Genomic DNA, 16,588 nt, shown 5'->3' on the forward strand with positions numbered 1-16,588 from the left:
TAATGGATTGAACAAGTGATCTTGGATAAGAAGATATCCGATAAACAATCTTCCATGTGGCAAGAAGGATATAAATATCAGGTTTTATTCTCTCCGTGTTTCTTTACAGTGAGCCTTTCTCATGGAAGTTGCATGTCCTCCCATGCCCTTTTTTTGGAGATCAAATCCAGATATTGCCATCTGCAAAATTGTAGAGTGCATCTTGGACATATATTCTGCAAATGAAAAGCTTCGTCCAAATAATTTCGACCAGGCTTTCTTGTTTTAACAAGCCTCTCTGTTAGGCTTATTTGCTGCAAAAACAGCAAGTTGTGTGGAAGTCATATCTGCTATCTTCATCCTTCTGTGTTCGAGTCTTTTATTGTTCCTCTTGGAATGAGTTTTCATCATCAAACATGTGCTCACTGGAGTTCGGCCATCATCTCTATACATTCTCACTGTTATTGATGACTTCTTAAACATGATCCTTCAATCTGTTTCTACAATCTCCGATGCCCTAAATTCAGACTATATTAAATGCTCTGTTATTAACAGTTGTACCAATATTCAGCAAATCAATGACTGCATTCATTTGATCTTTTAGTCCAACAATGCATTTTGTGATATCCAGTGGAACATTGTTTAATGTGTTAAAAACATCTGTAGCAATTTTAGACAGGACTATGGTATGAGAACGGGAAGGAAGAACAGAAGAGAAGCTCCAAATAACAATCACAACAGACCGGAAGTGCTAATTGTCATATCAAATATGTCCCAAGTACTTTGGGCTGTGGACTATAGACTGGAAACTCGAGTGCTAAAGTGCTGGATGAAGTTCTGGATAAGAATATCTTTCTAGAGGATAAACTTCCTTACTTCAATTTCATTAGTTGCACTGTTTTAAAAAAAGTCATTTCTGATTTTAGACAATAGGAATGATGTGTGCAGGGATGACTCGAAAAATGAGAATACTATTCATTCTTCACGGGCCTCTCCATTCTCAGTTATCTATTAGATATCTGTGTGAAAGCTTGAACATTCTTTCCAGTCTTCATCGGCTTCATATACTGCTAGTCCTAATGAAAACGCCTCATACTTGCTGTTCATGTTTTGCTTATCAGATCTGCACATACTTCCATTTGATATCTGTACTGTACTTTATTGAAAACAATCTTCTCAATATGATTTCATGGTTGTATCCAGCTGCATAATCCTTTGTATGGAATGTCTTTTCTCAAAAAGTTACTCATCTTAATGCAAAGTACTTTAAAGTCCTCTGCCACCAAAGTCTTCTCAATTATCAGGCTGTGACATATGAAACATTAACAACATTGTCTTTTGAATTATGACTATGAGCAGTGAATTATGACTTTCAGATCTTGATTCATATCAATGTGGGAGATATTTAATGTTTTGCTTGAAATGCGGTCTTCTAAATGATTAGAAAATGAGATATGAATTTCTGGCATCCTTGTCTACGTGTAGCCTATATTCCTCCCTTAATCTTAAGGTTCAGCTGACTAAGATGAGACAATGAAGTTGATTGGTTCTAATGTGATCCATTAAATACACAATCATATACTCTTTTATAAATTCCTCAATATGCTTTGGCATCTTAATTTTGACATCAATGACAAAGTTCAACAATCTCTTGAATGCCCCTGACATAAGTCCATTATTTCTCAAATGGAGGCCCTAAATTTTGCAAAAAAGTAGCGCTCCGCCTCCATCAATATGTACCTCCAACCTCTTGCCACTAAGATCCCATCACAAGTTTTTAAGTTTTTTTTCCGTTTTTATGGCCACTTACCTTGTAGAATTAACACTCTTAAATTTCTATTGTATTACAATTTCTAATTTTTTAAAATTTTATTGGTTGTCTCTCTAAGTTGTGAGCTCTTCTGCTGCTGAGCAGAATTGGAGTACATACTCCTTTATCCACTCAATGAAGCGCAGCTGGTTGAGTTCCAAGAAAGCAGAGGACTTGGTATATATTAACATGAGTTGGCGCCTCTTGTCACGCAAGGATCCAAGATACAAGAAGGGGCCAGAGAAGTTGTGGGATGTAGCACCCGAGTTTGTTGACTTGAATATGATCATCCATGATCTAGCTAGAGCTACCTTGCTAGATGTTGAGGATGATGGTGATGATATGGTAGCATCCGGGGCTAGTGGAACCGGTTTGGGTTCCAATGACGAGGATCTAAATATAGTTGCAGCTGGGGATGAAGCCATTGATCCCTCATTTTTTGATGACTCATTTGACCCTTGAAGGGCATTGAGATTATGATCATTGATAAACTATTAAACACTTGTCATACTGATTTTCAATTTCTTTTATCATTATGTTTCAAATTTTATTAGTTGATGAACTAGTCTATGTTTTGAAATTTGATTTTGCAATTTAGTAATTCAATGTATGATTTTGTTTAGAATCATGAACATAGATTAATGAGCGAGTATTTTAATGTTTATCTTTGACATTTTCCATTGATTGTCAATCAAGCAACATATATTCATACTATGAAATGACTTAGTTTTGCAATTATGCGTGTTTATCTTATATTTTCATACATATAATGCAAACACACACACTCTTGCCCCACACACCCCCCCCACCCCCCCCCCCCCGCGAATCCAAATGGGATTTTTTTTTTCACCGAATCCACGAAACCAAAGTTGAATCCTAATCTGTGCTCGAACTCGAACCGGCAACTCAGCTAAAAACACTACACAGCAAATCTGAAGATACAATACCACCATACTACATTGCGGTAAGAGTGATATTAGTTTTGTCTCTATGATGCTTGAACCAAATGACACCACAAAGTAACTGTCGTGTCTCTTGCAGAAAGCCAAATGTCGACAGTTACACCCACCGATGGAATTTTCATAACATTGACGGTAAATGGCAACACAGTTTGATGACCACCTCCAACCATGAATCGTCGAAGCAACTTGACAGACCACAATGACAGTTACTGCGAATCAACAGTTACGAAGGAGACAATAGGTATGGAATAAATACGAGAACCAATGCCAGTCAGACTGAATCCAACAGTCATAAATGAAGACACTTCACGAAGCCAACTCACTTCAACACAGCAGTGAATTAAGGTAAGAAGAATATATGAAGGAAAACAATTATGATTGAACAATTTGACCATGATCTAGAGTCCACATAATGGAATAAAAAAAGCTGAAGGAAGCTGTTACACATTTCCAGCGAATATGAGCCTTCCTGAATAAGTAACAATAGATAGAAAATGATAACATCTCTGAGGAAGAAGGAATCGGCTCTTGAGGATTCAACAACAGAGAACCAGGAGAATAGAAGAGCATCATAGGTATGGATAATATCTATAGTATACATCTGGAGGAGTTGTGGATGGTGTACTGGTCTGAAAGGGCCTAGAACAGAGCTATATTAGTCTGAGGTAATTTGCGGCAAGCTTTATATTCCTGAAGATATGTACAGCTGGGGTCTGAAAGTGATCAGTGGGACGCTGTAAACATTAGCAGCCAACTATAAGGAGTTATATTCTCTGGAGTAATGTGTTGTACATATCTGAAGTTTTCCTACAGTGCAGCAATAAGGGTTTGAGTAGATAATATTGCTGTAGCAGCAATATTTGGTATGCCCAATACATCAGAAGTTGGTTGTTAATTGATAAAGAATTGTACTAACCTTCCATTAATGTATTTCACAAGTATTCGTATGGAAGTAATAGGCTTGGAAGTTTGCAGTCAGTACTATCGTTATTAATATAGTAAGCAACATTATAGATACTTATTTCTTGTCTTTTTGTAGAAATATACATATAAACAACTGAAACAAAAAGGAAGTCGAACCAATCAGTAGATCAGAAGTTAAAAAAAAAAAATCAGTTGGATACCAAGGGCAGCCATTACAGCAGCATTCAGGCAAATCAAACTCATGCAATTTCTTTCCTTAGCTGTTATATCAGGCAGCTTTAACACAAATCAAATTGGTTTATGCAAAATCATACACTTCTTTGCCTTGGCCATTGTTGATGGAACCCTAAATCTAAGTTGAATTAAAATGTAAACATTGAAATACCCTGTCTTATTTTAATTTTATCTTTCGAGTGTGGAAATTCTCTCTTCAGACAGCCCATGTATATGACAAGCGAAGTTAGTAGTAGAAAAGAATGTCTGAATATCAAATAGGTTGGCAACAGGAAAGGATATAACAGAAAATATATCTTGAAATTCTTTGCTCTAAAATCTTTTTATATTTTTGTAACTATTTTCATGAACTAAGTTATCTATTTAAAGTGAACAGTAAAGATTTGCACGTTTGAATCTCTACTAAATTTACCATAAAATGAGGTCAAACCAAAACAAACATTAGTGTGTCTAGAAGATCAGCACGGTATCAGCTATTTTGTGATAAATCAATCATTCTAATATGAAAAACTAATGTAATTTTTTTTTTGAAATCTACGGCATTATAATTTTTTGCTGATCAAATAGTCAACTTGCAAACTAATCACATGAAATAGGTCAATGAGACTACCCTGTTTGGGTCTGTAAAAAGACTAGTAAGCTAGATTTATAATATTTTTACTATCTTATATTAAGGCACATTTTTTTAGACTTATTGCCTTCTCACTTTTATATCAAAATCATCTGAGAGACTAGTAAAAATATTCTGTTTCTGGTACAATATAAGAAACCGTTGGATATTCGCTTGGTTAAGGCTAACTGCAATTTTGGTGTATTCAGATGTGTTAATTATGATTTTCTTTTTTTTTTAATCCTTCTGTTTTGTTGATTTTTTTTGCAGTGCAGTTGCATGGTGTGGAAGGTTAAATGTAATAGCATGCGCTTCTGAGACATGTGCAAGACATCCAAGGTATGGCACTACCTTTGAATATTATGTTTTTGATCTGTTGATTATGCTGAAAGGCAGATGCCAAAAACCCCATCTCCACAGTTTAAATGCAAATCTTCACACAAGCTTGAAATTTGTTAATGATTATAGGCCATACTTTTTTTACACAGTGCATGTCACAGGCAACTGTAATTTAGGGTACCCCTCTGCCTTGATCGACTTTAGGGAGATCATAGCAAATCAACAAAATGTCTATTGTTTCTTATTTTGGGCTGACTTAGCCAATTGTGTTTGATTGCCAATATAAGATGAAGCTTTGTTTAGTTTAGGATGCTTGGTTGAATTGAGAAGTGCATAGTGCAACGAGTCTGATGGATTGACAGCTCTGAAGACCTAGCAAGGTGGGATGCTGACCTTTCTATCACTATAATTACTATTGGGGATTCTCATTCAATTCTAATCACTTCCATGACTATTTATTGTTGATGAAAGACTCAAGAGAGTTGGAAAATGAGTAGACCAGAGGAAGGGTTTTATTGAGATCAGCTGAGGTCAGTGGAGGAAAAGCAACCTACCTGGTTTGGGATGCTTGTCTTTAGCTTTGTCTCTGACAAGTGTCGGGCGATAATCAACAAGCCATAAGACTCAGAGGAGGATGACCATATCTGATTCTAGACTGTTGAAGATCATATAGGGAGGCTAAGCACATGGAATTGTTGATTGCAGAGAGATTGTGAGGGACAACAGACTTTAGGCTTGTGCCTTCCGATGCAATTCCTATTGAGTGTTGTCTTTGATCAATTCAAACATTTCTCAAGAGCAAATATCCGTGGCAGGATAATTGAATATAGGGCATATATTGTACCTCTTAGAAGCCTGATGAAAATTGTGTGGTGTCATCATGATTAGTATGTTGAATATGCAATAATTATTCTGAAGATTAAATCTTTTCTGTCATAAACAATACATTCACTAGGTTCATTTTTGACATGTGAAGTAAATTTGATATTTTGAAAGTGGGTTGCTGTTATCTAAATATCCAAAATCTTGACATTGTTGATCTTAAAGTGCTATCTAATTTTGATGTCGAGTTGAAAGTAGGTGCCAGTTCAGAAATGTTAATCTTTAGCATTTGTGTTGATACTATCATTGGTTTATCTTTCTATATAACGAATTTTCGAAAGACTTCATTTGGGAAAGTGTATGAAACTAATAACTAATTGTGCCTCTATGTTGTAATTTGAGTTTGATATTGACAAGGGATATTTCCATAGATAAGTGATTCTTGAATGCCTGTAGTAATTTCTCCTTTATACTTTATTGGGAAAGAGTCACACCTATCATAAGAATTAAGCTATCACTTTTCATTGTTGCCTTTGAGAATAATATTTTATCCCCTACCTGCTCTTTGTATTTGTCACAGCCTCCCTTAGTTACCACCCTTTGAAAGGGATAACCTTTCATTGTTGCTGTGCTCTATTAGAGTCACAATCGTTCATAATTGCTGCACTGTGAGACTGTCACAATCTTCCATAATTACTTTGAAAAAGTTATAACTCTTCATTATTTCTGCCCTTCGAAAGAGTAACTTTCTTATTTGCTTCCCATTCCTTTCATCTTCCATTAATTGTTCCTTAATTCCTATGCTCCATTCTTTTCTCCCTTTGTCCATATCCATGCTTCAAATGAAGTGCTCTTCTCCCTTTTATATCTCATGGTTGAGGGAGTCCCAACTTTTCATTTCATGCCTTTTGACCATTCATTAAACTTAATCAAATTTGAAATATGTTTATAATTCAATTCTTTTTTTTGTTAAATATTTTTGTTCTTTTTTATTTTAGATTTATCATTATTGTTTGTTGTTATATCCTATTCCAAAATGGGGACATTACAATCCACCCCACCTAAGGTATCTTGTCCTTTACTCATGGACACACAATGGGGTCCAAATATGAGTTTGTAAGCACCCTTCACCATCAAAGCAACGACAACCAACTTACACACGTGCTATATTAATGATCTCTTGTGCAACATTTGAGGGATTAATCTCCTCTGTGGCATCTCTTGAATTGCTAGTTTGGAAGTCTGCATCCTTACGCTTCTCAATCTGTCTTCATCAAATTTTGCCTTATATGCTCTATTAGTAAATTAACTTGTAATACTCTTTGTCTAGGAGGGCAGTGCATAGATTATGATCTCTAGGGATACATTGAGGGACCAATAGAGGCTACATTCTGATCATCTGCTTGAAGTAAGAGGAACATGCCACATGAAATGAGCTGGCATAAGCAAAAAAGAATTTGGCAATGGAAGACTCTATAGCATCTTGTACCTGCACATTAAGTGTAGGTTCAACTAACTTGGCTTCTCACCACCACTCATCTTCCTCTTTCCTCTTGTGACAACTATATTGCTAGTAATTGTGGATGGCACACACATAGATGACTGTACACTTGCAAAAGTAGGTGCCAGTATTGTCACAGCTTGGGTCCCCATTTCTACCTCCATACGCAATCTATGACACTATCTTCTCATTTAAGAAAACAAATTGGATGCATTTAACTCCCTAAAAATGAGACCGTACTCTTGTGCAGTTACCTCAAAAGTCTTTCTTGTAGATTTGACAAAGCCACACCCTACTTACCCCCTTTCCCCTTTTTATCCACAAGTGTAACAAGGTGGAGAAGACCACCATTTGTACTTTGCATTTCCTCCAATTTTGTTCACTGTCTCTATTACTATCATTCTCACTGCTGATCATGTTAGTTTTTGAGAATTAATGCAAGTTTAAACTGGAAAAATGCAAAAAGTGAAAGAAAGTCAGCCATTTTGTGTTTTGAAAAAAAATCTTAAAATTAAAATGAAAGGATAAAGCTTACCTTATTGAAGGATTTGTAGCTCCATTGCCCTAGATTGAATCTCTTTCTGGATTGGCTTGTCATATTGTTGCTCAAAATAAGTTTTCTCTTCAAATCTTTCAACTGAGTTGTTTTCACACATAAATGTTGAAATGAAAGAAAATAGGACATTTATTCCATTTTAGGGCATGCTAGGAGGAGAGGCCCCTTACAAACATACAAAATGCCCGTTTTAATTGAAGGGGTTTTTCAAGCTTAAGGATTGATGATGGGGATGTGCCGAAAATTAACCCTTAACATTCCCTGTCTCCAAGAAGGTTTCCCGTAAATTTTGCAAAATGGGGATTCAGGGACATCCTTACGATCTCCCTGGATTCCCAAAAATAGGGACAAAGGTTTGAGGCCTGGTGATGCATCCTTAGGTAATGTAAATAAAGACCAATAAAGTAGAATATTGCCTAAAATTATTGTCAAAGATGCTACTACTTAGAACCATAACCTAGACAATTCACTGCCACTCCAACCAATTCTTAGGGTCTTGGAAGAGGCAATTTGACAGTAGCATCTTTCCTCTTTTGGTGAGACATCCACAGTCAGCTATTTTCCACCATTGTGTCCCAACCATCAATCCTTAGTTTCATTGCTTTTGCTTTCTGTCCTTTCCGCCTTTTGGAAGTCCAATAGTTTGGTTGGAATATTTTTTATTATAAACTAGGACAGAATGAAGATTCCTGATGAAAGAAAGCAGCCGTCCTTATTGTCTATGAAGTCATTGAAACTATGCACCTGCTCTCTGGAGAAAGCTTGAAGGAAAAGATGTTAAATATATATAGATTGTTGTTGGTGGAGACTGAACTAAATTGAACCTAGATAATTCACTGCCACTCCAACCAATTCTTAGGGTCTTGGAAGAGGCAATTTGACAGTAGCATCTTTTCTCTTTTGGCGAGAAATCCATAGTCAGCTATTTTCCACCATTGTGTCCCAACCATCAATCCTTAGTTTCATTGCTTTTGCTTTCTGTCCTTTCCGCCTTTTGGAAGTCCAATAGTTTGGTTTGAATATTTTTATTATAAACTAGGATAGAATGAAGATTCCTGATGAAAGAAAGCAGCCGTCCTTATTGTCTATGAAGTCATTGAGACTATGCACCTGCTCTCTGGAGAAAGCTTGAAGGAAAAGATGTTAAATATATATAGATCGTTGTTGGTGGAGACTGAACTAAATTGAACCTAGATAATTCACTGCCACTCCAACCAATTCTTAGGGTCTTGGAAGAGGCAATTTGACAGTAGCATCTTTCCTCTTTTGGCGAGAAATCCATAGTCAGCTATTTTCCATAGATCGTTGTTGGTGGAGACTGAACTAAATTGTATTGGCAGAATACTATAATGATCAGAGCAATATTCAATTCCCTTTCTGAATTCTGATATATATCTAACTGATTTTCTTTTATAAATCAATTATGCTGATGAACAGTAACTTTGATAAGTGCAGATCTATTTCAGACTATATTGAAAGTATATGGCAGATCGAACTGGTGATGTATAGCAGACTGTATTTGTTTTATGATTGAGTTACATTGCCATGGTGATTGATCTTTATCTGCAGTCTTGACGGGGCATATTTATAACCATTGTAACATGCCCATGTAGGGGCATGATTCTACGTGGCATGAGTCATGACCCTACGTGGTCATGTTCCAAGTCACTGTCGATTGAAGTAATAATATATAAACGATAGTCAATACCTTGATCAGCATTTGGTCTTTAAAACAACCGATACATATTATGATTTCAATAATGTATTTTGGTATATAATATATGTAAATATATAAGTTGATATATATATTAAATCAGACTTTCATATATTATATTTCATTAACATATATATTAACATATTTATATATATAGAATTTGCTTCAATTTACCATGAGGCTAACTTTCTCAACAAAATGGTCTTATCAATTGAAGAATGCTCCACGTATTTATCATCTTCAGCATGCTGATGTGTGAAAAGATATTTTTTTCAGAAATCCTTCGGGTTCAAAAGCTTGAGGAGCTGGTTCCTAGATTGGTTATATGGGAAACTGATACGATGAGCCCAAGGTCCAGATTGTGAAAGACTCAACTGCTTCGTAATTTGGTCATTACCATGAGACACAAATTAATTGTCAGGAAAGCAAGACTTTCTCACCATTTAAAAAAATAAATAGTTCTAAAACACAACAAAGAAGGACCTAAAATTTTATGTGCAACCACATTGCATCAAAAGCACCTACATGACAAATTAAAATTTGAATAGAGATATGGATTGAAGTCTAATTGAGTGATAGATTGGCTTGGATATGTCAATTCGGGTTCAAATCTCTATGAATCTGCATTCAGGGTCTCTATCATCATCGATTTCCATGAATTCACTCACCTAATTAATCAATTTAACTGGCAAACTAGTCTTTCATGTCTGGGGCACCCAAACTAGAATCTCGGAGATTGTGGTAGTTATTGGATCTAGAATGGAGACCAAGGTTCCATTAACAACAGAAAAGCTTCATGAAAGAACCATGGATTGTATTGCCTCATGAAGTCACGTTATTCTAACAAATAAAATTGTAGTAAAAAGAAACCATTTCAATGTTGCATTAATTGTGCAAATCACAGATATTGGCAAAAAGTTAGGAGGTTGCAAGCAAAAAATGATGTCATGTTAAAACAAACCTGCAAGAAATCTGATGATAAGACTTGCACCAATGGAAGTGTGCGAAACTAGTTTTCCAAAGATATCTTGTTTGCCTGATTTGAACTTTGGATGCTGAAGTTCTGAATTTTTGAGAGAAAGGGTAAATTTAGCCATCTGATAGCCAATAGACAAATCCTTCTGATTGGATTTATACAATACTCATTGAGTGCTAAAACTAATAGCTAGCCACAATTTTTTTGATGCTGCCAACAAAACTTAGGAAAGGCATTATACATTCCAACAGGCAGAACACGCAAAATGGTTAATTTTTTTATTCAACCTACAGGGAAGATTGCCACGCCTTGCTAATTTGATAGCATTTTTTTAAGATCTGTTTTTTGTCTGCAAAATCTAAAAAGTACCTAGACGGTTTTGGAGACCAGTACTGGTACTTTGCTGCTAATTTTGGAAAATAGGAGAGGAGGGTAGAGACCAATTTTTAAACATAATTTAATAATTTCCATAAAAATCATGACATAGAACTTTGAAAACAAGGACAGTGGTAAAGTTTAACATTAAAGTTTGAATACTCAAATCAACTTGTCAAAGTCCTTGTGTCAAAGAGTAAAAGATTTTAAAACTCACTACATATTTTATATTAAAATTCAAAACTATTGACAGTTTGATGTTGATACACAATCAAAAAACAAAATTCAGAAGTCTATCATCTATTCTTCAGTGTTTCAATGATCCATATCAATATCCTCAGCTATGATCCTCTCCAGATAATCGTCTCTCTCAAACTCAGGTTCCTTGGTGGCAGTAGAATTGGGAGTAATTCATCAAGGCCGTCTAGTTCAAGTGCTTCATCCACCATGTCTGCTGAATGATGGAAAGCACTGTTTTTGTCTTGTTTTTAACCTTTCACATGCCTTTGTTCAGAGGAGACTCTTGTCTTCTTTTAGAAAAAATTAAATCATATTCTGTTCTATTTTCAAACTCAAATTTTTATCCATATGCTCTTCATTTTTGACTTATGAAACTATTGCTTGTCTCATCTCTTAACAGTTCTCTCTCAATATTGATTTGGATTCTTTGGCTATATAGCCCATTAGAATATGTTTTGACATCTTAGAGAGTTCATCATATATCAATACACATGCTTTCTTTGATTCATGTTTGCAACCGTCCATCCTAGGACTGAACAAGATTCTTACGAGCAAACCCATTTTCCTTATCCCTGAAGGGGCATCCTGCTCGCCTGTGTTTACGAACAAAATTATTTATCCACGAATTGATAAATAGATAACACTCTATCCCATGTCTGAGACTAGGTCAGAGTACAAGATTAGCAAATTCTATTGACTATTGTTTTTGTTGGCAATATCGATGGACTTATGTGATGCATTCATTTATATTTTGGTAGCTGAATTCATGTCATATTTCTTGTCAGCCTTCACTAATATGTTTCATTGCATTTGCAGCTCCAATGTGCAACCACCATTCTGGATACCTGTTCATCTTGTGAGTCCAGAGCGTCCCACCGAACACACAGTTTTTAATGTAACTGCAGGTAACCATAACCTATCTTTTGCATTTTCCATGTGAAATAGCTACCTCTAAAATATTTGTTTTCTTTGTCATTTACAATTTTTTGTAATTCACATTGAAGGAATGATATTATAAGTAAGTCCGAGATTTATATTATTCATAACAAATTTCAAAAGTTGAGAGAGGCTTAGTCAATTCACTGCATCATTCATCTTGTCATAGCTTTGTTTGCTCATTCATTCAATTTTCCTGTGTTTCTTGTGATTTGATATATGCATGTGGATGGTTCATTCTTATTCATGATGGATTTCAAAAATTGAGGGAGGCTTAGTCCATCTTGTCCTAGCTTTCTTTGTCCATTTGTCCGATTTTCCCGTGTTTCTTGTGAGTTGAAATGTGCATGTGAATGGGACAAGTCTTTTAATGCACATTGTTGTAAGATGATTCGGTATCTAGGAGGTGTATTGACATCTCCGTTAAACTTGAGCTTGTGTATGTTATTGCGTTACACATTTGATTTTAACAAGTGATCAAAATTATTTGACATACAAGAATAATTACGTGAGGTACTTCCAATGATTTTTTATTTACGAAAACAATCAATTACAACCTTATATGTGCGTGATCTGAATTAACAGAATGAAACTATGCATCACACATGAAGAGCTCCTAATGGTCAAAAGCTGCTCATTTAATGTTATATTTCTATGTTCAGAAGTACCGTGAATACATAAATTTTTGTATGAACAACTATTAAGTCAGGATTTTTCATGTTATGAATGGCGTTGTCAATTTTTTAAATTTAGCATTCCAAATGGGTAACGACTCAAATTCAAGTAGGATAGAGATGAAGCTTTTATTAATGACAATAGGATGACAAAGAGCCAAAAACAAAATTGTGTTGAAACCTCATGATTCCTTCAACAAAATGGGTTGCTCACCTTTGTCTTGTAACCAATGCCTGTAAGTGATGCATATATCAAAAAGTACAAGAATTTAAGATTTGAAAGTCAATTGACCAAATAAATTTCTTAGGAATTAGGCTTGACCATGACTTTCTGTGTGGGAAGTGGTTCAGGTTTAGTATGGTTTTTGTACAAGCATTGCAATTGCTTTTGATGCTATTTTGTTGTTAATTAATATCTTATTCTTATTAGCTGTTAAGAGTTTGTATTGAACATAGTTCTTGAACTATCTAGAGTCATGAAGAGTTCTGAGTCAAGTGACACTGGCTGAGTCTCGGGGCTCTCTAGAAACTCAGCCTTGGCAATACTCCCAAGAAACCTAGTTTGCCAAGTCTTGTTGAGGTTTTGCTGAGAATAGAGTCAGGTCAACTTTGCCGAATATTCATTGAGTCCAAGTTTGGAAACTATTGTAGCGAATGATCTAGAGGTATATATACAAAAGGAACTTGGAGCAAGTTTATTTGTCAAGCATCCCTAAGTGAGGGCATACTAGTTTAATTCTAGAATGTAGCACTCTTTTGCAATTCAATGCACCTAATTTTCATACAGGTTCATCTATAACACCCTTGATTGATCTTTGGTGCTATGTGTTAGTGAACAGATTTGTCCTTCAGATAGAAACATAAACAATGACTCAACATGCCCAATTAGGAAGAAAAAAATGTGCTAACAGTTGGATCAGTTATCATTGATTGATAACTATCCTCTGAATTAAGAGGTACAGCTCCCATATTTACAGATTTGCAAAGAATTTAAATGATAGGATGTACCTTTAACCTGAAGGCACTTAGGTTTTCTAACATTCATTCATAGACATGAAATGAATGCGATTTCCAGATCAAAAACTGAATAGAAAGAGAAAAACAAATAAGCAGCCACAAGACTACTTGACCAATCTTTTGTATTACAGAAGGAAAAGAGAAGTTACAAATGTTCTTATGCAAAAACATGGGTACATGACCATAAGATTACATACACCACATTCTACGTAGTAATAAAAGACTGTATCTGAAATAGGAAATAAAAGAACACAGAATTCTTCAAAACCAGAAATATAAATGTACAGACCACAGGATCAAACACACGTATATTCCTCTTCATTTCAGAGACATGACAAAACAACGATAGTATTGTCCCATCCCTCTATTACAATCAATATGCATAAAACAAAGCTACTTTCCTTGTTACAAAATAGAACTGTCTTCTCCCTGTAGCAGCTGTAGAACTTGCAGACTGGAAAGAAGAACCCCTGGTACATTGTTTTGTCTTCTATTTAAAATCTGTTCTTTCCCATAACATTTCCGTTACATAACCGATTCTTATGAAAGTTTTTTTAAATTTGTCTGCCTTCTTCTTTTAATATACTCCCAATGGTTTTATTTCTTGGTTTCTAACTCTTCCCCAAACACTTAGACTTGAAAACCTATAATAATAATCCACCAGTTTAAAGCCACCTGTCATTTTATGAATTTGGATTGCCCAAGTGTGAACCACCATTGTGTAGGTCTATATCACACGACACTTCAGCTTAGGATAACTATCTGGGGTTGAAACAACAGCTGGAGGTAATCAATGATTATGAGATTAGTGATTCTCTCTGTGTCATCTCATTCTGTGTATGCATATGAACTTCTACTTCCATCTTTACTCCTTAAAATTCCGGAAGGTATCACTAGCATAAAAATAAATGTGAAGGAATGAGGTTGTAGAGGCACCACATTCAACTTTGGATGCATGAAGGTACTGGCAAATGCTGAAGTAATCAAGTTTTCTATCAATTGACTATACACATCATTTGAGTATATAGGATTCTCATGGGCAATTTGTCAAACAGTGTACACATTGTCATCCTCCATATAACCTGACACTTTCTCACTCTTAGTTAGACTAGGCTCGACAAATTTCGAAGATCCTTGTAATGTCCCTTTTTTAAGCATTCATAGCATGATGTTGTCGGTAGCCTATTTCCTCACGGTCCCATAGGCTAACCAGGACATTAAAGGGACTTAGAGGCCATTTGGCCTAGATAGTTTCAGTTGCAGGTCTTTCTGAGGGGTTTTGAGGCAACTTTGGGCATACTTACTATTTATAGTAAGTCATTTTGGGCATGGGCGGACATCCAGTGGCAACGATATGTCGATGGTAATTGTTTAAAATCGACAAGAAGACTTGTTTAACACTGATAAGATTTGTTATGCATTGATAAAGCTATTTTATAAAGTTAAATTTAAATATTTAACTTTATTAATGCATAGACTATAGTTGTGGGAAATATTTAAATTAGAAGAGTCCCCTTTATTTTATAACAAATTGGAGACATAAGTTACATAAAGGGAGTTATGTTTTATCCCACATTGAGAAAACGAAGGATGGAGCTCTTGTGAGAACACTATAAAAGAAATGGAAGAGCTTCTTTTATGCATGGTTGGAAATATCAAAAAAATTGGAAAATTTTCTGGAGATTATGTCTCAATAGTTTGGAGGACGAAATCCCTTCAAGCTGAAAATCTTGACGCCATTGAAAGATATGGTTTTGAGATTCAACATAGTAGCAGTCCGAAAAAGCGGAACCGAAAAAGCAGGCTGAAAAAGCGGGTACGAAAAAGCAGTCCGAAAAAAGCGGAACCGAAAAAGCAGGCGGGAAAAGCGGGTACGAAAAAAGCAGTTCGAAAAAGCAGAACCGAAAAAAAAGCAGGCCGAAAAAGCAAATCGGAAAAGCAAAGTAGAAGGGGCAGCATTGAAGGAAATTATTACAGCCATCTACAACCAGGTTCTTTTGTTAGTATTGCTTTTTAGGGTGTTATAAGCTTTCAGCTGTAAGTGTGTATTATACCAGCATTGTCATTTTGTAATCCATGTAAATGCCAAAGTCTTGGCCATATTTCATGAGCATTGTATTAGAAATTTCATTGCAAATTAATAAGATAATAGTTGCTGGTGTCATTTAAGCAATACAATATCATTATTTATTAGCTAGTTAGTTTGCATACCAACTGTTTCTAAAAATGCCAGTTGGCTGTAGGTGTTCATTTCTCATGCTTAGATCATATATATGCACTGAATATTGTCAAAATTAGTAGCACACTCATGTTAGGCCATTGGTAGTCCATTTGGAGTCTTCTAGAATAAGAATCTCATTGATGCAAATTGGAAAAAAGTCATTTAAAGCCAGCTGAAAAACTATATCAGTTATACGTCCCTTGCATGTGAATTGTTTGATGAAATTCTTTGAGCTTTCATCAGCATTTTTTTGAGAGCAGATTTGAGGAGGGTTATTACAGTGGTATCAGAGCTTGCTTGCAAAGTGTTTGACGAAATGTCAAACAACTGAAGTATAAAGATTTTTGGTGTTTGAAGAAGTTATAACCCATTGGGGTTATTACAGTGGTATCAGAGCTTGCTTGCAAAGTGTTTGACGAAATGTCAAACAACTGAAGTATAAAGATTTTTGGTGTTTGAAGAAGTTATAACCTATTGGGGTTATTACAATCCTCTCTTCTATCTATGTGAAGTTATCACTCCTGAGAACACCATTGTCGATGGCTCAATCAAGAAAGAATTTGGGGCTCGTCATCGGTGTTTGGTTAAGAATCAAATGACACCAACTATGTGACATTGTAGATTGAGGGCCAAATGTGGGAGGAAATGGTCGCCCATTGCGATGCTTTTAGGCCAATGCACGGTATCTCACTCATCTT

At 35.5% G+C, this 16,588-nt stretch overlaps 1 protein-coding gene across 1 annotated transcript in view; it reads left to right on the forward strand.

The window, feature by feature from the left end:
* SFR6 (sensitive to freezing 6) overlaps positions 1-16,588 on the forward strand; it is a 212,951-nt gene that overhangs the window by 13,923 nt on the left and 182,440 nt on the right. The window contains exons 2-3 of the mRNA XM_089798209.1: positions 4,790-4,858; positions 11,859-11,947. Coding sequence (XP_089654335.1) covers positions 4,790-4,858; positions 11,859-11,947 — 158 coding nt within the window. The remainder of the gene's footprint in view (positions 1-4,789; positions 4,859-11,858; positions 11,948-16,588) is intronic.

Source organism: Cupressus sempervirens, chromosome 8 (assembly GCF_028749045.1).
Source record: "Cupressus sempervirens isolate cs-2001-9-10 chromosome 8, ASM2874904v1, whole genome shotgun sequence".
Lineage (NCBI taxonomy): Eukaryota > Viridiplantae > Streptophyta > Pinopsida > Cupressales > Cupressaceae > Cupressus > Cupressus sempervirens.